The 20276-nt window shown below is 48.0% G+C and overlaps 1 protein-coding gene across 1 annotated transcript in view; it reads left to right on the forward strand.

The window, feature by feature from the left end:
- Positions 1–20276, forward strand: part of ESPL1 (extra spindle pole bodies like 1, separase) — a 340610-nt gene that overhangs the window by 38681 nt on the left and 281653 nt on the right. Inside the window, exon 2 of the mRNA XM_063950725.1 lies at positions 19317–19415. Within this exon, the coding sequence (XP_063806795.1) occupies positions 19335–19415 (81 nt within the window). The 5' untranslated portion in view covers positions 19317–19334. The remainder of the gene's footprint in view (positions 1–19316; positions 19416–20276) is intronic.

Consider the following 20276-nt stretch of genomic DNA (forward strand, 5'->3'; position numbering starts at 1 on the left):
CTGGCACAGCTTCTCTTAAAGAGCCGGCAGACCGCAAAATGGAAACGACATTGAAATCCATTTATGTTACCAATGATACACTGCTCAGGCCCACTATTGCCTGCGCATGGGTGAGTTGCGCTATTGAAAAATGGTCAAAGCGTGTCATCAGAAATTGACACGATTGATAAAGATGAGATACTCCTTAAGTTAGGGAATATCACGGATGCTGCCACCTACATGCTGGAAGCAATGAAGGATATTGGACTCTTGAGTTCACAAGCCGCTACCATGGCAGTATCGGCTAGGCGGGCGTTATGGATTCGCCAGCGGAACGCGGATGCAGATTCCAAAAGAAACATGGAGGCTCTCCCATATAAAGGTGAGGCCTTATTTGGCCTGGATGCGTTAGTCTTGGCGGCTACCGCAGGTAAGTCAACATTTTTGCCCTCTGCGCCTGCACCGGCAAAAAAGACCTATCACCCGCAAATGCAGTCCTTTCGGCCCAATAAATACAAAAAGAAGAGAGGTTCCCCCTTCTTGCAGGTAGGGGAAGGGGAAAGTAGCCCACATCGGCTCCAGGTTCCCAGGAGCAGAAGCCTACCCCTAATTCTGCCAAATCCCCAACTTAACGCTGGAACTCCCTTGCGGGAGGCCGCTCGGGTCTCAAACTCTTCAGCCAGGATTGGATTCTATCTGGCCTGGATCCCTGGGCATTGCAAATAGTATCCCAGGGATACAAACTAGAGTTTCAAGACGTTCTCCCATGCCGATTTTTCAAATCGACCTTGCCAGCTTCTCCGCCAGAGAGAGAAGCAGTAACAGCGGAAATCCAAAAATTATGTTAAGACCAGGTTATAGTCCTGGTACCATTGTCACAACAAGGGCAGGGTTTTTATTCAAGCCTCTGTTGTTCCGAAGCCGGGCGGCTCGGTCAGACCGATCCTAAATCTAAAAAATCTGAATTTCTACCTGAGAAGGTTCAAGATGGAATCACTTCGGGCGGTGATTGCCAGTCTGGAGGAGGGGGACTACTTAGTGTCGGTGGACATAAAGGATGCTTACCTGCATGTTCCCATTTATCCTCCTCACCAGGCCTATCTGAGATTCGCGATTCAGGATTGCCATTACCAATTCCAGATGTAACCTTTTGGTCTCTCCACGGCGCCAAGGGTATTCACCAAGGTGATGGCGGAGATGATGGTCCTCCTTCGTCAGATAGGAGTCGGTATAATCCCATATCTGGACGACCTTCTGATAAAGGCGAGATCCAGGGAGCAGTTATTACAACACATATCCCTCTCCCTGTCAATACTCAAACAACACGGGTGGATCATAAATTACCCAAAGTCACAGTTGGAACCGACGACAAGGTTGTCTTTCCTCTGGATGATTCTGGACACAGAAGTTCAGGGTTGTCTTTCCTCGGGATGATTCTGGACACAGAAGTTCAGAGAGTATTTCTTCCGCTGGAAAAGGCTCTGGAAATCCAGAAAATGGTAAAACAGATATTGGAACCATCAAGTGTGTCGATACATCAGTGCATTCGATTGTTGGGGAAGATGGTGGCGGCCTACGAGGCCATACAGTTTGGCAGGTTCCATGCCAGAGTATTCCAGTGGGACCTGTTGGACAAGTGGTCGGGGTCACACCTACACATGGACAGAAAAATAATCCTGTCGTCAAAAACCCAGGATTTCTCTCCTATGGTGGTTGCACAGCTCTCGCCTGCTAGAGGGACGCAGGTTCGGGATTCAGGACTGGGTCCTAGTAATCACGGATGCAAGTCTCCGAGGCTGGGGAGCAGTCTCTCTCAGGGAGAAAACTTCCAGGGACGTTGGTCACAACAGGAAGCCTGCCTTCACATAAACGTTCTGGAGCTAAGAACGGTGTTTCTTCCGGAGGAGAAAGCCAGGGAGTTATCCGAACTTGTCAGGAACCTCCTAAAACCAGGAAAAGTGTCTGTGCATCAATGCACAAGAGTCCTGGGAAAGATGGTGGCTTCTTACGAAGCGATTCCATTCGGCAGATTCCACGCACGAACTTTTCAGTGGGATCTGCTGGACAAATGGTCCGGATCGCATCTGCAGATGCATCAGCGGATAACCTTATCGCCACGGACAAGGGTGTCTCTTCTGTGGTGGTTGCAGAGTGCTCATCTGTTAGAGGGCCGCAGATTCGGCATACAGGACTGGGTCCTGGTGACCACGGATGCCAGTCTGAGAGGCTGGGGAGCGGTCACACAGGGAAGAAACTTCCAGGGAGTATGGTCAAGCCTGGAGATGTCTCTTCACATAAATATACTGGAGCTAAGAGCGATTTACAATGCTCTAAGCCTGGCAAAACCCCTGCTTCAGGGTCAGCCGGTGTTGATCCAGTCGGACAACATCACGGCAGTCGCCCACGTAAACAGACAGGGCGGCACAAGAAGCAGGAGAGCAATGGCAGAAGCTGCAAGGATTCTTCGCTGGGCGGAAGATCATGTGATAGCACTGTCAGCAGTGTTCATTCCGGGAGTGGACAACTGGGAAGCAGACTTCCTCAGCAGACACGATCTACACCCGGGAGAGTGGGGACTTCATCCAGAAGTCTTCCACATGATTGTGAACCGTTGGGAAAAACCAAAGGTGGATATGATGGCGTCTCGCCTCAACAAAAAACTGGACAGGTATTGCGCCAGGTCAAGAGACCCTCAGGCAATAGCTGTGGACGCTCTGGTAACACCGTGGGTGTTCCAGTCAGTGTATGTGTTTCCTCCTCTGCCTCTCATACCAAAAGTACTGAGAATTATACGGACAAAGGGGAGTAAGAACGATACTCGTGGCTCCGGATTGGCCAAGAAGAACTTGGTACCCGGAACTTCAGGAGATGCTCACGGAAGATCCGTGGCCTCTACCTCTAAGACGGGACCTGCTTCAGCAGGGACCGTGTCTATTCCAAGACTTACCGCGGCTGCGTTTGACGGCATGGCGGTTGAACGCCGAATTCTAAGGGAAAAAGGCATTCCGGAAGAGGTCATTCCTACACTGGTAAAAGCCAGGAAGGAGGTGACTGCACAACATTATCACCGCATTTGGAGAAAATATGTTGCGTGGTGTGAGGCCAGGAAGGCCCCCACGGAGGAATTTCAACTGGGTCGATTCCTACATTTCCTGCAAACAGGATTGTCTATGGGCCTCAAATTGGGGTCCATTAAGGTTCAAATTTCGGCCCTGTCGATTTTCTTCCAGAAAGAATTGGCTTCAGTTCCTGAAGTCCAGACTTTTGTAAAAGGAGTACTACATATACAGCCCCCGGTTGTGCCCCCAGTGGCTCCGTGGGACCTTAATGTAGTTTTGGATTTTCTCAAATCCCATTGGTTTGAGCCACTCAAATCGGTGGATTTGAAATATCTTACGTGGAAAGTATCCATTCGGACAGGGCAGAACTGCGGACGCGTCCTCAGTTTCTGCCTAAGGTGGTGTCAGCGTTTCACCTGAACCAGCCTATTGTGGTGCCTGCGGCTACTAGCGATTTGGAGGATTCCAAGTTGCTGGACGTTGTCCGGGCATTGAAAATATATATTTCAAGGACGGCTGGAGTCAGAAAATCTGACTCGCTGTTTATACTGTATGCACCCAACAAGCTGGGTGCTCCTGCTTCTAAGCAGACGATTGCTCGTTGGATTTGTAGCACAATTCAACTTGCACATTCTGTGGCAGGCCTGCCACAGCCTAAATCTGTCAAGGCCCATTCCACAAGGAAGGTGGGCTCATCCTGGGCGGCTGCCCGAGGGGTCTCGGCATTACAACTCTGCCGAGCAGCTACGTGGTCGGGGGAGAACACGTTTGTAAAATTCTACAAATTTGATACCCTGGCTAAAGAGGACCTGGAGTTCTCTCATTCGGTGCTGCAGAGTCATCCGCACTCTCCCGCCCGTTTGGGAGCTTTGGTATAATCCCCATGGTCCTGACGGAGTCCCAGCATCCACTAGGACGTCAGAGAAAATAAGATTTTACTTACCGATAAATCTATTTCTCGTAGTCCGTAGTGGATGCTGGGCGCCCATCCCAAGTGCGGATTGTCTGCAATACTTGTACATAGTTATTGTTACAAAAAAATCGGGTTGTTATTGTTGTGAGCCGTCTGTTCAGAGGCTCCTACGTTTGTCATACTGTTAACTGGGTTCAGATCACAAGTTGTACGGTGTGATTGGTGTGGCTGGTATGAGTCTTACCCGGGATTCAAAATCCTTCCTTATTGTGTACGCTCGTCCGGGCACAGTATCCTAACTGAGGCTTGGAGGAGGGTCATAGGGGGAGGAGCCAGTGCACACCACCTGATCCTAAAGCTTTATTTTTGTGCCCTGTCTCCTGCGGAGCCGCTAATCCCCATGGTCCTGACGGAGTCCCAGCATCCACTACGGACTACGAGAAATCGATTTATCGGTAAGTAAAATCTTATTTTCTTCAACTGTGTTTACTGGCTCCTCCCCTCTATGCCCCCTCCCATAGGCAGTTTAGAAAAAAAGTGCCCTTAGGAGAGGATGCACATCTCTGCAGCTCAAGAGAGTTTTCTTCAATTTTCTTTTAAACTTTTATTATTTTCAGTATGCTGTCTAGGCAACAGCATACCTGCGTCGTGGGAGTTAGGGGGGTGTAGAGCCGCTACCCTGCTGAGGGGTTGTTGTTCAGCGCGGCACTGCGCCTTGGCTGTCAAAGCCGCAGCACGCCGCACACTCCTAACGCTGCCTAAAGGTGACATCGGTGGTGAGTGCAAACCAGGGTCCCCAGTTCAAAGTGTGGCTGACCATGGGCGCGGCGTGCGGGACCCTCCTGGGGTGGTTCCCGCTAAGATCCCCTGTGTAGAATGGGCACAAAAGGGCTTGACTAGCACTTGTGTGATGTTTTAAGCTATGAAGGAGACTTTGCCAGTATAAATATTTATTATAGCTCTTGCACCATTAGGAGGAGGTGGAGCTAACTCAGAGTGGGACCTGAGGCGTTTTGGCGCCTTCCTCTGCTTACAGCAGCCATCTACAGCACACACAGCGCTTCCTGCCTCGCTGTAGCAAAGGGGGAGAACCGCTTGTGTACACTACCCTGATCCTCTGTAGGACTTAAATTGTTAGTGTTTACTGTGTTTAGAAAGCGGACAGCCTCACTGGGGCTGTGCAGCTCAGGGTGTGCTGGTGTCCTCTCATCTGTGTCTCCTCTCACAGTAGGGCAGGTTTGCATTATCACTGTCTGTGTGTGTTATTGTGCTTACTGTGAAATATGGGTAAACGCAAGCTGTACAGTGTGTGTCGCACCAGATTCTCCATTATCTAATGATTGTTTCCTGTGAACAATGCAATCAATCTTCACAAATCAGTGAATTGGCTGGGGGAGAGGGTCCACAGCCCCACTCATTAGGGTCTCTTAAGACTATGATGTCAGATATGTCTTCCCAGCTCACTGCTAATGTGCAGAAGACTCGGCTACTGCAACAAGCTGTGGCAGATTTAGCTGCATGGGCAGATGCACAGCCCCCCCCCCCCCCCCCCCCTCTCATGCTGGTCCCCAGAAGTGTGGTTTACCTGGTCTGTTGTCAGATTCAGATGATGATGATGATGATATTCAAGATGATGGGGATGACCTGGATCCTGATTCTACTCGGGGTATTGAACCCCTCATTTCTCATACGTCCTAGAGGATGCTGGAAAATACCTCAAACTGGCTAAAAGGGGCATAAGATGCCGCTGGCACAGCCCTACCCCCGCCAGTATAAATATTGTCATGGATACTGAGGGGCGGAGCTTCTTCCTCAGGCAGCCAGCACACTACTCAGCACCATTTTCTCTCTCTCCTCAGAGCTGTAGAGAACACGCTGGTCCTCTCCTCCACTTCTGACGAGTACAGGGTGCTATAAAGGGGGGGGGGCACAAAGCGATTGTGGTGAATTTGATAGTGTATATTACTATTTAAGAGCGATTTTGGGCTGTGGATATACTGTGTTCACAGGCTATACTGGCGCTGGGTTTGTGAACTGGCTGCTCCTATCCCGTGTCCCTCTGACAGATTTTACTTTGGGTCTGTCCCCAAAATAAGTCCCAGTGTGTCTGTGAGTGTGGTGTACACGTGTGAGGCATGTCTGAGGCAGGGAGTTCCTCCCCGGAGGAAGCCATTTTAGGGACACAGAGTTGTATTGTGGTGGCGCTACCGGCACACAAAGAGCCTGCATGGGTGAAAGAGCTACGTGACAGTATGCATCTGATTAACTGTAGATTGCAGAAGTCTGAATCTAAGGCTGGATGCTGTTATTCCTTATGCGGGCGGCCCCTCTGGGTCACATAAGAGACCATTTGCAAATGTTGTAAACACTGATACCGACACGGATTCTGAATCTAGTGTCTATAATAGTGAATCCAGAGAGAGAGAGATCATAAATTGGCAAAAAGTATACAATATATGATTGTGGCTATAAGGGACGTGTTGGAGGTTACAGAAAGCACTCCTGTACCTCAGGAGAAAGCTTATTTATGTAAGGAAAAGAAATCCAAAGTCACGTTCCCTCCTTCACACGAACTAAATGCTCTGTTTGAACGGATGTGGGTGAATCCTGATAAAAAAAATTGTATTCCCAAAAGGATTCACATAGCTTATCCTTTCCCGGTTGAAGACAGGAAAAAATGGGAGTCACCCCCTGTGTTAGACAGTGCACTTTCCAGGTTGACAAAGAAGGTAATTCTCCCTGCTCCTGGCACAGCTTCTCTTAAAGAGCCGGCAGACCGCAAAATGGAAACGACATTGAAATCCATTTATGTTACCAATGATACACTGCTCAGGCCCACTATTGCCTGCGCATGGGTGAGTTGCGCTATTGAAAAATGGTCAAAGCGTGTCATCAGAAATTGACACGATTGATAAAGATGAGATACTCCTTAAGTTAGGGAATATCACGGATGCTGCCACCTACATGCTGGAAGCAATGAAGGATATTGGACTCTTGAGTTCACAAGCCGCTACCATGGCAGTATCGGCTAGGCGGCGTTATGGATTCGCCAGCGGAACGCGGATGCAGATTCCAAAAGAAACATGGAGGCTCTCCCATATAAAGGTGAGGCCTTATTTGGCCTGGATGCGTTAGTCTTGGCGGCTACCGCAGGTAAGTCAACATTTTTGCCCTCTGCGCCTGCACCGGCAAAAAAGACCTATCACCCGCAAATGCAGTCCTTTCGGCCCAATAAATACAAAAAGAAGAGAGGTTCCCCCTTCTTGCAGGTAGGGGAAGGGGAAAGTAGCCCACATCGGCTCCAGGTTCCCAGGAGCAGAAGCCTACCCCTAATTCTGCCAAATCCCCAACTTAACGCTGGAACTCCCTTGCGGGAGGCCGCTCGGGTCTCAAACTCTTCAGCCAGGATTGGATTCTATCTGGCCTGGATCCCTGGGCATTGCAAATAGTATCCCAGGGATACAAACTAGAGTTTCAAGACGTTCTCCCATGCCGATTTTTCAAATCGACCTTGCCAGCTTCTCCGCCAGAGAGAGAAGCAGTAACAGCGGAAATCCAAAAATTATGTTAAGACCAGGTTATAGTCCTGGTACCATTGTCACAACAAGGGCAGGGTTTTTATTCAAGCCTCTGTTGTTCCGAAGCCGGGCGGCTCGGTCAGACCGATCCTAAATCTAAAAAATCTGAATTTCTACCTGAGAAGGTTCAAGATGGAATCACTTCGGGCGGTGATTGCCAGTCTGGAGGAGGGGGACTACTTAGTGTCGGTGGACATAAAGGATGCTTACCTGCATGTTCCCATTTATCCTCCTCACCAGGCCTATCTGAGATTCGCGATTCAGGATTGCCATTACCAATTCCAGATGTAACCTTTTGGTCTCTCCACGGCGCCAAGGGTATTCACCAAGGTGATGGCGGAGATGATGGTCCTCCTTCGTCAGATAGGAGTCGGTATAATCCCATATCTGGACGACCTTCTGATAAAGGCGAGATCCAGGGAGCAGTTATTACAACACATATCCCTCTCCCTGTCAATACTCAAACAACACGGGTGGATCATAAATTACCCAAAGTCACAGTTGGAACCGACGACAAGGTTGTCTTTCCTCTGGATGATTCTGGACACAGAAGTTCAGGGTTGTCTTTCCTCGGGATGATTCTGGACACAGAAGTTCAGAGAGTATTTCTTCCGCTGGAAAAGGCTCTGGAAATCCAGAAAATGGTAAAACAGATATTGGAACCATCAAGTGTGTCGATACATCAGTGCATTCGATTGTTGGGGAAGATGGTGGCGGCCTACGAGGCCATACAGTTTGGCAGGTTCCATGCCAGAGTATTCCAGTGGGACCTGTTGGACAAGTGGTCGGGGTCACACCTACACATGGACAGAAAAATAATCCTGTCGTCAAAAACCCAGGATTTCTCTCCTATGGTGGTTGCACAGCTCTCGCCTGCTAGAGGGACGCAGGTTCGGGATTCAGGACTGGGTCCTAGTAATCACGGATGCAAGTCTCCGAGGCTGGGGAGCAGTCTCTCTCAGGGAGAAAACTTCCAGGGACGTTGGTCACAACAGGAAGCCTGCCTTCACATAAACGTTCTGGAGCTAAGAGCCATTTACAACGGCCTTCAACAAGCGGTACATCTTCAAGACCGTCCCGTGCAGATCCAGGCGGACAATGTAACAGCAGTCGCATACATAAACAGGCAGGGCGGAACGAAAAGCATAGCGGTAATGGCAGAGGCGACAAAAATCCTCCGCTGGGCAGAAAAACATCTACAATCTCTGTCGGCAATATTCATTCCGGGAGTAGACAACTGGGAAGCAGACTTCCTCAGCAGACACGATCTCTATCCAGGATAGTGGGGCCGCCAACAAGAAGTCTTCGCAGAGGTGACAAGTCTTTGGGGAGTTCCTCAAATAGAAATGATGGCGTCTCGTCAGTGTGTGTTTTCCCTCCACTTCCGCTGATTCCAAAAGTACTCAGGATCATAAGAAAGACAAGGGTTCGAGCAATCTTCATTGCCCCAGACTGGCCAAGAAGGGCTTGGTACCCAGATCTTCAGCAGTTACTCCTAGGAGATCCTCGGCCTCTTCCTACTCGGGAGGACCTGCTGCAGCAGGGGCCGTGTGTGTACCAAGATTTACCGCGGCTACGTATGACGGCATGGCTGTTAAGCGCCGTATCCTAGCCAGGAAGGGTATTCCTAAGGAGGTCATCCCCACCCTTATTTAGGCCAGAAAGGGTGTAACGTCGAAACATTACCACCGTATTTGGAGAAAATGTGTGTCTTGGTGTGAATCCAAGAAAGCTCCTACGGAAGAGTTTCACTTAGGATGTTTTCTCCATTTTTTGCAGGCTGGTGTGGAGACGGGTCTACGATTGGGATCAATCAAGGTCCAGATTTCTGCCATGTCCGTGTTCTTCCAAAAACAATTGGCCTCTCTTCCAGAGGTTCAGACCTTCGTGAAAGGGGTTGTGCACATCCAGCCACCGTTCGTGCCTCCAGTGGCACCATGGGACCTTAACGTGGTATTGCAGTTCCTTCAATCGGATTGGTTTGAGCCTCTACAAAAGATAGAGTTGAAGTTTCTCACTTGGAAAGTAGTGATGCTGTTGGCATTGGCATCCGCAAGGCGGGTGTCTGAATTGGGGGCCTTGTCTCACAAGAGCCATTACCTGATTTTCCATGAAGATATGGCAGAGTTGCGAACTCGCCAACATTTTCTTCCAAAAGGTGGTTTCCGCTTTTCACATACACCAACCTAATGTGGTGCCAGTAATTACTGACACATTCACTGATTCAAAGTCTCTAGATGTGGTTAGAGCTTTGAAAATCTATGTTGCTAGAACAGCTCGTATACGGAAAACAGAGGCTCTGTTTGTCCTGTATGATCTCAACAAGATTGGCTGTCCTGCTTCCAAGGAGACTATTGCACGTTGGTTTAGAAATACGATTCAGCAAGCTCATACTATGGCTGGATTGCCGTTACCGACGTCGGTAAAAGCCCACTCCACTAGGAAGGTGGTCTCGTCCTGGGCGGCTGCCCGGGGGGCCTCGGCATTACAACTTTGCCGAGCAGCTACTTGGTCAGGGTCAGATACATTTGCTAAGTTCTACAAGTTTGACACCTTGGCCGATGAGGACCTAAAGTTTGGTCAATCGGTGCTGCAGGGTCATCCGCACTCTTCCGCCCGTACTGGAGCTTTGGTATAGACCCCATGGTCTTGATGTCGTCCCCAGCATCCTCTAGGACTATGATAAAATAGGATTTTGATACCTACCGGTAAATCCTTTTCTCCTAGTCCGTAGAGGATGCTGGGTGCCCATCCCAGTGTGTAGTTTACCTGCAGTTTAGTTATTACAGTTACACAAGTTGTGTTATCTTGGTTTCAGCATGTTGCTGCAATTAGTTCATGCCTGTTGGCATGTGTTATGTTGAATGCCGTGTGCGCGGCATGGTTGAGGGTGTGAGTTGGTAGATATCTCACCACTACTTAAGTAATTCCTTTCCTAGAAATGTCAGTCTCCCTGGGCACAGTTCCTACAACGGAGGCCTGGAGGAGGGGCATAGAGGGAGGAGCCAGTTCACACCCAATGAAAAGTCTTTAGAGTGCCCATGTCTCCTGCGGATCCCGTCTATACCCCATGGTCTTGATGTCATCCCCAGCATCCTCTACGGACTAGGAGAAAAGGATTTACCGGTAGGATATCAAAATCCTATATTTGGCTATAAGGGACGTGTTAAAGCTTCTTCTAGAGGTCGCTGCGTCACAGCAGTCGTTTTTCTTTGTCTAAAACAAGCCCAATGTCACTTTCCCTGATTCTCCAGAGTTAGATGACTTATTCAAACAGGCCTGGAAAAATCCAGACAAAAAATTCCAAGTGTCCAAAAAATGTTTGCGCACTTTCCCATTTGCTCCTGAAGGTAGAAAATTTTGGGAGGAACCCCCTGGGGTGGATGTCTCAGTCTCTCGCCTATCTAAGCAGGCGGTGCTGCCTGCCCCGGGCTCCTTTTACTATGAAGGATCCTGGGGATCGAAAGATAGAGACTACCCTAAAGTCTACTATACACCAGTCGGCCATTGACAAAGACCGGTCGTTGCGGGTTGCTGGATGACCCATGCTATTCATTATTCAGGGGGGCCTCTCAGGGGGGGGATATGCCCTTAGTTACTATGGTAACCCTCCTGAAGCACATTCAGGACACTACCCGTGTCCTCTGATTCGTTCAAGGAGATGGGGAACATTAATGCTCGGACGTCTGCCAGGGCAGTGTCGGCGCGCAGAGCCTTGTGGTTGCGTCACTAGATTGCGGACGCAGAATCCAAACGTAATGTGGAATCCCTCCCCTTTTCTGGGGAATGGCTTTTTGGGGTTGAACTGGATGCATGGATTTCCAAAGTTACGGTTGGGAAATCCACGTTTCTCCCCTCTGGGGCCCCGCCGGCGAGACGCTCCTATCCAGGGCCGTCTGTCCAGTCCCTTCGTTCTCCAAATTTCGATCAAGGGCCAGAGGTGCCTCCGATGTGGCTAGAGGCAACAGAGGTAAGTCCCGAAAACCTTTAAGTACCAGTTCTCGGGAACAGTCTACCAGTTCTGCTTCCACTAAGGCCTCAGCATGACGGTGCCCACCCACCCCGAGGGGACCTCAAGGTGGGAGCCCGACTGCGTCACTTCAGCTGCATCTGGGAGACCTCCTGCCAAGATGCCTGGGTCAAAGAGCTCGTTTCTCAGGGCTACAAGCTGGAGTTCAACAGTACTCGGTGCGAGGAACGCATGTATCTGCCTGCAGAGTTTCACTTAGTTCCATTAAGGTCCAGATTTCAGCGCTCTCAATTTTCTTTCAGTAGACATTGGCACTATTGCCAGAAGTTCAGACCTTTTTGCAAGGGGTACTCCACATACAACCTCACTTTGTGCCGCCTACGGCAACCTGGGATTTGGATGTAGTGTTGGAATTTCTACAGCCCTCCTGGTTTGAACATCTGAGGATGGTAGAAGACAAGTACCTCACGTGGAAGACGGTGATGTTACTGGCCTTGGCTACTGCTCGATGTGACTCGGAATTGGGGACCTTTTTGTGTAAAAGTCCGTACTTGGTCTTTTACGAAGACAGAGCGGAGCTCCACACTAGACAGCATTTCCTGCCGAAGGTTGCCTCCGCGTTTCACCGTTATCAGCGGATTGTAATTCCGTCCAGTTCTGACGCTTCTGCTTCTCCGAAGGCATTGGATGCTGTGCTTGCCTTGAAGATCTATGTCAAGCGCACTGATCGGGTCAGAAAGACTGATTCCTTGTTCATGCTCTATGATGCGCAGAAAAATGGTTGCGCTGCTTCAAAGCAGTCCATTGCTCGTTGGATTATGCTTACTTTCTCTGGCAGGGTCCACAGGTTATCCACAGGATAACATTGGTATATGATGGAGCGACAGCGGATTGGCACCAAACGATCACAAGCTTTCTGGCCTTCCAGGATGCAACGGGCTTGTCCATATAATCCCGCCCACTGACTCAGTCAAATCAGTTTTTTGTTTGGTGCGGCAGGAGCAGGACCATGGTCACAGGGCTGCTGTTCTTTGGCAGCCCTAAGCTTTATTAATTTATTTTTATAGTCTTACTATGTTTTCGGAGTAACCTTTCCTAACAGCGTCTTACACGCATATTGGAAAGAGTCGCTCCAACAACTCTCTGCCGGGTCGCAACAACGCTTATACACGTTACAAGTGCTGTCTCGACGGGCGTCTGTGTCGGATATACTAGCAGGTCCAGCAGATGTTACCAGGCTGTGGCCGGAGCACGGGGAGATGGTAAGGCATCGCTTCCGCTTAGAAGGGGAATACGGACACAGCCGCACTGTTTGGGAGGAGACTACCAAACAGTAGCTGGCGTGCCGCCACCATGGGTGCTCCAGCGCTAGGCTTTAGGGATCATAAGGCGCCAGGATTAGTTTGAGGCTGCAATCCCTAGTGTTGATGTCAGCAGTGGGGAGTCAGATGCTGTCCTGGTCGCCCCTCCCCCCAGTTCATGACCAGTTTCCGTGCGTCTCCTGCCATGAACCGATTGCCTCACTTCCGTCTCGGACGCTATCACGAGGGGAGTCGGTCGCAGCATAGGCCGCTGCGTCTGTATACACTAAGGTTTACCGCTAAGAGACTGGGTCGCAGACATGAGCAATCTGCATGCACTAGCGTTCACTGGGCGTCTGTGTCCACTAAAAAATTACCGGAGCAGTAAGATGCACTCCTACATACTTGAAATGTGTTCGTAGTTGAAATATGCTCATATGACAAATATATGACTAATATATAACTTGTGACTGCTAGTGTGATTGACTATATGTTTCAGTGTTTTCTTCTGAGCCTCCATGCTGGTGCTTGGGTTGGGGTCAGATTGATATCACTTTTATACATGTAAAGTGATTACAGTCACAGATTGTGTAGTATACTGTAAAAAGCTGATTGTTTATCATGTCTAAGAGCGGCAAAGGTGACGAGGTTACATTAACAGTAACACCAACACTAATAACATGTTTATCCGGCAAGGTGGGGTTATCATCTAAACTCTGGCACACGATAGGTTATGTGCAAATTGTTTTGCGTTTCAGCAGATTGCAAGGCAGGTCCCTGTTCAACGACAAATAGATCCACCTTGGGCTGTGTTTGCACAAATCTTTATCCAGTATAGCTGACAGGCTGGTCCCTGCAGCTTCAACCATAGGAATAGGGTACACTATAAACCCATACATGCAGCTCCCATCTTATGGTATAGTCCCAACGGCTTACTACAAGTCAACAAGCTGATAAAAGAAGGGTAAATAGATCATCAAATTCACAGGCTACACAGGATGATACAACAGTTGATGATACCATATACTCTACGTCACCATATGAAGAACAAATGGAAGGTTTCAGCTCAGAGGATATAGCTGAATTAATTGGAGCAATGAAGGCTATTCTGTCTCTAGAGGATTCAGCTGAGCCAATAATAAAAAACTAAAGCACCTGTGTTTAAACGTCTCAAAACAGGGTTGAATTTCCAGGGTCAGAGGAACTGACGGAAATCATGGAGGAACCTTGGGCTACGCCTAATAGGAAATATAGAATTCCAAAAAAATGGGATTCTTACTACCCTTTTCCAGCTGGGGAATGTTTAAAAAGAGAGGTACCTCCTAAGGTCGATACGCACGTCATTAGATTAGTGCGAAAATCTATTTTGCCTTTGCCATCTACGTCATTAAATGATGTCACAGACAGAAGAGTTGATGGTTTTTTGAAAAACATATTTTCTCTGTCAGGGGCAGTCATAAGGCCGGCTATGGCCTCAACCTGGATGGCTAAAGCGGTAGTTGAATGGGCTGAAGAACTGGAAAATGGGCTATCAGCACCTACTAGGGAGCAGGAGTCGCATATAGCCCATGTGAAACAGGCTGCGCTATTCTTAGAAGAAGCAGCAATGGATATGGGTACGATTGCTACTAAAGCATCAGCCTTAACGGTAGCTGCTCGCAGAGCAATTTGGATACGTACATGGAAAGGTGATTCAGAATCCAAGAAGCTTTGCCTTTTGTTGGGAATATTCTTTTTGGGAAGGAACTGACAGATATTCTGGAGTCAGAAGCTGAATCCAAGAAGGTAAGGTTTCCTGCCAGTTATAACCCTAAGGGTTCAGGTTTTCGGCCATTTCGGTGGCAAGGTAAAACAAAAGGTAAAAATGAATCAACGCCAACCCAGTACAATAAGTCTGGCAAAGCTAAGAAGCAATGGGCCAATAGAGGGCCAGCTTCCAAACCAGAACAGAAACCATCAGCCTGATGGTGCGGGCCTCCACCTGGGGGACTCAAAGGTAGGGGGCCGTCTTCAGTTTGCACACATATGGCAGCAGTCAACAACAGACGCTTGGGTGCAAGAATTTGTATCTCTGGGTTATGTTTTCCCTTTCAAGAAGCAGCCTCCTCTAAGGTTTTTTTGCACCAGCCCATCTCGTATAGAGCCGAAGGCCAGAGCCCTGCAAGAAGCAGTTCAGAAATTGCTTCAGTCTGGGGTAATCACTCCAGTACCCCCGGCACAACGGGGGCAGGGGTTTACTCCAACCTATTCTTGGTCCAGAAGCCAAATGGGTCATTTCGGCCCATTCTCAATCTCAAAATATTAAACAAATACATTTGGGTTCCACATGGAAACATTACGCTCCATATTTTTGGCCATGGAAACAGGGGATTACATGGTATCTCTGGATATACAGGATGCTTACCTGCATGTGCCAATAGCATTGTCCCATCAGTGTTACCTCAGGTTCGCTATCGTCCAACAACATTTTCAATTCCAGGCATTACCCTTTGGGTTAGCCACAGCCCCCAGAGTATTTACCAAGATAATGGTGGTTATGGCAGCTATGTCCGCAAGCTGGGGATAAGGATATTTCCATACCTCGACAATCTTTTAATCCTGACACAATCCCAGGAATTGCTCTTAAGCCATCTCCAACAGACAATAACTTGTCTACAGAAACATGGATGGCTCAAAAATTGGGCAGTCGTCTGATTCCGTCACAACGGATGATTCACTTGGGGGCTGTATTGGATTCAAGTCTTCTGAAAATATTTTTACCTTTTGGAAAAGATATCCAAAGTGCAGTTAATGACTCAGAAATTGTTGCACAGTCAAACCATATCAATTCATGCAGCAATGCGAATGATGGGGCTGATGGTGTCAACATTCGACATGGTGGAATATGCAATTCCACTCAAGACCTTTGCAGCATCTGATTCTGACCAGATGGAATGGAGTACATCAGACAATAAAGAAACAAATGTTAGTACTTCCAGTAAAGGTAAAAAGGTCATTAGCCTGGTGGCTTCAGACATCCCATTTAGGCAAGGGGAGACCCTTTTGGATATCAGCTTGGGAGGTCCTGACAACAGATGCCAGTCTTCAGGGCTGGGGAGCATTGTCCGAAAGATTGTGGTGCCAGGGACAATGGACCACAGAAGAAAGTCGACTGCCAATAAACCTGTTACAAATTCGGGCCATATACATGGCACTGATTCAGGCAAAGGACACTCTGCAAGGAAAACCAGTCCAGATCCGCTCGGACAATGCAACGGCAGTAGCGTACCTCAACCATCTGGGAGGAACTCGCAGCCAAAGAGCAATGAAAGAAGTAAGTCACATACTAAAGTGGGCAGAACTCCATCTTCCAGCATTGTCCGCAGTTTTCGTTCCAGGAGTCCTAAACTGGGAAGCAGACTCTCAGTCGACACACCATTCGAGCAACCGAATGGGCTCTACACCCGGAAGTATTTCGGACTCTAGTAGACAAGTGGGGGTTGCCAGAGAGAGATCTCATAGCGTCCCGTCTGAACAACAAAGTTCCTGCATACGGGTCAAGAACAAAGGACCCCGGAGCGGACGCACTGTCAGTGAAATGGGACTTTCATCTGGCATATCTGTTTCCCCCGATCACCCTGTTACCCAGGGTGGTGAGGAAAATAAAGCAAGCAAAGGGTGTCGTGATTCTAATAGCTCCGGCTTGGCCCAGAAGTCATTGGTACATAGATCTACAGAGGATGTCGATAGATGTTCCAATTCTGCTCCCTTAACATCCAGATCTACTAATGCAGGGTCCTTGTTACCACAGGCATCTGGATCGGCCGTCTTTGACGGCGTGGCTGTTGAAACCTCTATCGTGAAAAACCTCTGGACTTCATAACAGGTAATTCAAACTATGCTCAGAGCAAGGAAACCCTCCTCAGCTCGTATTTATCACCGAATATGGCAAGCCTATATTCATTGGTGCAGTGAAAGAAGTATGGATCCAAAATCTTTCAGAGTATCCAGAATCTTATATTTCCTTTAGGCAGGAATGGATAAGGGTTTGAAGGTGGCTTCCTTGAGAGTTCAAGTATCAGCATTGACTGTATGGTTTCAAAAGAAAATTGCCACTTTACAGGATGTGCGTACTTTTTTCCAGGGAATGCTGCGCATTCATCCACCTTTTGTTTCTCCTGCAGTACTTTGGGATTTAAGTCTGGTTCTCAAAGCCCTTCAAGGGGCTCCGTTTGAACCACTTAAAGTAGATCTTAAATGGTTGACAGCTAAAGTACTCTTTCTATTGACTATGGCATCAGCTAGAAGAGTGTCAGATTTAGGAGCGCTGTCATGTAAATCTCCTTTTCTGATTTTTTTTTTTCTTCTTTTTTATCCAGATAAAACCGTTCTCAGAACTAGGTCTGGTTATCTTCCGAAGGTGGTATCTAAGTTTCACCTTAACGAAGAGATTGTGGCCCCGGCTTTTCAGGTATCGGGACTTTCTGCGGGAGAAGCGTCGTTGGACGTAGTCCGTGCATTAAGAATCTACGTAGATTGTACCAGTGCCATCAGAAAAACAGATTCTCTCTTCATTCTCTACGGATTTCACAAGAGGGAATGGCCTGCTACTAAACAGACGCTAGCAAGATGGCTTCGAATGACGATTTCAGAAGCATGTTCTCGGGCTGATCTCCCTGTTCCGGCAAATGTCTCTGCTCACTCTACACGTAAGGTAGGTCCTTCATGAGCAGCACAACATGGTGCTTCATCAGAACAGATATGTAAGGCAGCCACATGGTCTTCCATTAACACATTCATTAGACATTATGCCTTGGACACTTTTGCCCCTCATGACGCTGAATTCGGGCAAAAGGTTCTCCTGTCTAATCAGGAGCGTCTCCACCACTAAAAAATGCTTTGGGAAGTCCCAATGTTATCCTGTGGACCCTGCTGGAAAAATATACGTTATGGTGAGAACTTACATTGATTTCGATATTTCTCCTAGGTCCACAGGTTTCCACAGGGATCCCGCCCTGACGCACCTGATTTGAGAATCTTTATACTCACTAACCTCTTCCCTCTTGCGTTGAAGGGTGTGTATGTGTGGTGTTCTCGCCTGAATAGGGTTCTACGTAATGCTTCTGCCTAAATGCTTTGGAAACAGCTGATTTGACTGAGTCGGTGGGCGGGATTATATGGACGAGCCCTTTGCATCCTGGGAGGCCAGAAAGCTTGTGATAGTCTGGTGCCAATCCGCTGTTGCTCCATCATATCCCAATGTTATCCTGTGGAAACATGTGGACATAGGAGAAATACCGTTATCAACGGTAAGTTCTTACCATAACGTATATATCCAACAAGTCTCTGAAGGCCCACTCTACAAGATCTGTGGGCTCTTCCTGGGTGGCTGCCTGTGGAGTCTCGGCCTTGCAACTATGCCAAGCTGCTACCTGGTCGGCGAAGAACACTTTTGTGAAGTTCTACAAGTTTGATACCCTGGCCAAAGAGGATACCCAGTTTGGGCAGGCGGTGCTGCAGCAGTCTCCGCACGTTCTGGAAGCTTTTGGACGTTCCCATTGTACTAGTTTCCCCAATATCCCTTATGGATGCTAGAGAAAATAGGATTCTAATACCTACCGGTAAATCCTTTTCTCGTAGTCCAAAAGGGATATTGGGGGTCATTCCGACCCGTTCGCTCGCTGTGTTTTCACGCAGCAGTGCGAACGGGTCCCTGCTGCGCATGCGCTGGAGCCTTTGTGCACCTGCGGGACGGCCGTGGCAGGACAGCGATAGCCTCTGCCTGATTGACGTCCCCCCGCATGTCAGGAAAGTTGATCGCAGCTGTGCAAAATTTTGCACAGCTGCGATCAACTCAGAATGACCCCCTTTGGGTGCCAGTCTCTGTGCGTTGACTTCTCTGCAGGTTCTTGTTCTGTAGTTACCTGTTCAGTTGTTGCTCTTGTTGTTGCCAGCCGTTGCTGGTTGTTTTAAGTAAGTGGTGTGCTGGTATGTAAATCTCGCCACCTTTTGTTATCATGTTCCTTCTTTCATATATGTCCTTTCTCCTTCGGGCATGTTTTTACCTATAACTGCCTGTGGGAGGGGGCATAGAGGGGAGGAGCCAGCACACCCAGTTGAAGAAATTTAAAGTGCACTGGCTCCTTTGGAACCCGTCCATACCCCATTGTACTAGTTCCCCCTAATATCCCTTATGGACTGCGAGAAATGGATTTACCGATGGGTATTAAATCCTGTTTTTGCTTTAGTGTGATCGTTAAAATTATAGGCCCAGATTTAGCAAGCCTCGGAGCGTGATAAATTGCTCAATGACAAAGTACCAGCCAACCAGCTCCTGTCCGTTTTCAAACACAGCCTGTAACATGAAAGTTAGGAGATGATTGGCTGGTACTTTATCACCTTGATATTTTTTACTCTCCAAGGCTTGATAAATGAGTGCCATAGTTTTTACATTTCTTTCACTATATGTAATGTATGCAAGAATGTGTTTTGTATTTTTATTTTAAATGACATGCTTGTACTTTTCCTTCCTTACAGATAACGCTGTAAAGAAAAATGAAGGCCTTCAAGGCAGCAGATTTTATAAAGTTGACGTCTTCACTAGAGGCCGTGCAGAAACTTCAAACAGACCTTAAGGTGAAAGCTGCGAAAAAAAACTTTACATATGTTTCTCTATAGTAATATAGGAATCCGTAACAGATTGCAGGTTAATGAGTGATGTATGGGGAAGTTCATAAAAGCACTGCTGCCCAGATTTTGTGTGCTTCTTATACACATCTCCAATGCTGGATCCCACCCGTGATTGGAAATGGTTCCTTCCCGGGTGGGATCCGGCATTGAACCCTAACAGCAGGCTTTCCCGACCCAGCAATATGCTGAGTCGGGTTGCCATAGCAGCAGGGGCAGAGCCGGCGCTGGGAGATGAGCTCATCTTCGCGCCGCCTCCCCCTATGTAGTAAACTTACACTGCCACTGACCTGGTATTCAACCTGGTAATAACCCTTCTGGTAACCGGGTTGAATTATTGGGTCAGGTGACCCGGGAATTCTCCATGGCCCCTTTCACATCGCACAGTGACCTGTATCGACCTGGCGATATGCTGGGTCGATACCGGGTTATTTTTTGTGATGTGAAAGGGCTATTAGGATGTTTCATTGAATGGAGCCTGTACTATATTCCCTGTTACAAGGTGGACTTTTCTTCAAGTTGGTTGTAAAACGCCAGGATATTCAAAGAAAGTTAAATAAATTGGTTTATGCCGAGGCCTCGGAGAGTACCGGGAGTGAATTTGGTGGTTATTTTGTGAAGCCAATGGTGGTGTTATTTTATGTATATTTGTGGTAACATTTTTTTAAGGGAAACATTTTTATTTTCAGAACTTAAAAATCTAATAAAATACTGTACAGTGGGGAGAATATGAAGATAGATTTAAATTATAAAATATTGTTATGTGTCAGCACATGACAAGAAAATGTTCCAGCGATGCTTGCGACTAAA

This window comes from Pseudophryne corroboree, chromosome 2, assembly GCF_028390025.1.
Source record: "Pseudophryne corroboree isolate aPseCor3 chromosome 2, aPseCor3.hap2, whole genome shotgun sequence".
Taxonomy (NCBI): domain Eukaryota; kingdom Metazoa; phylum Chordata; class Amphibia; order Anura; family Myobatrachidae; genus Pseudophryne; species Pseudophryne corroboree.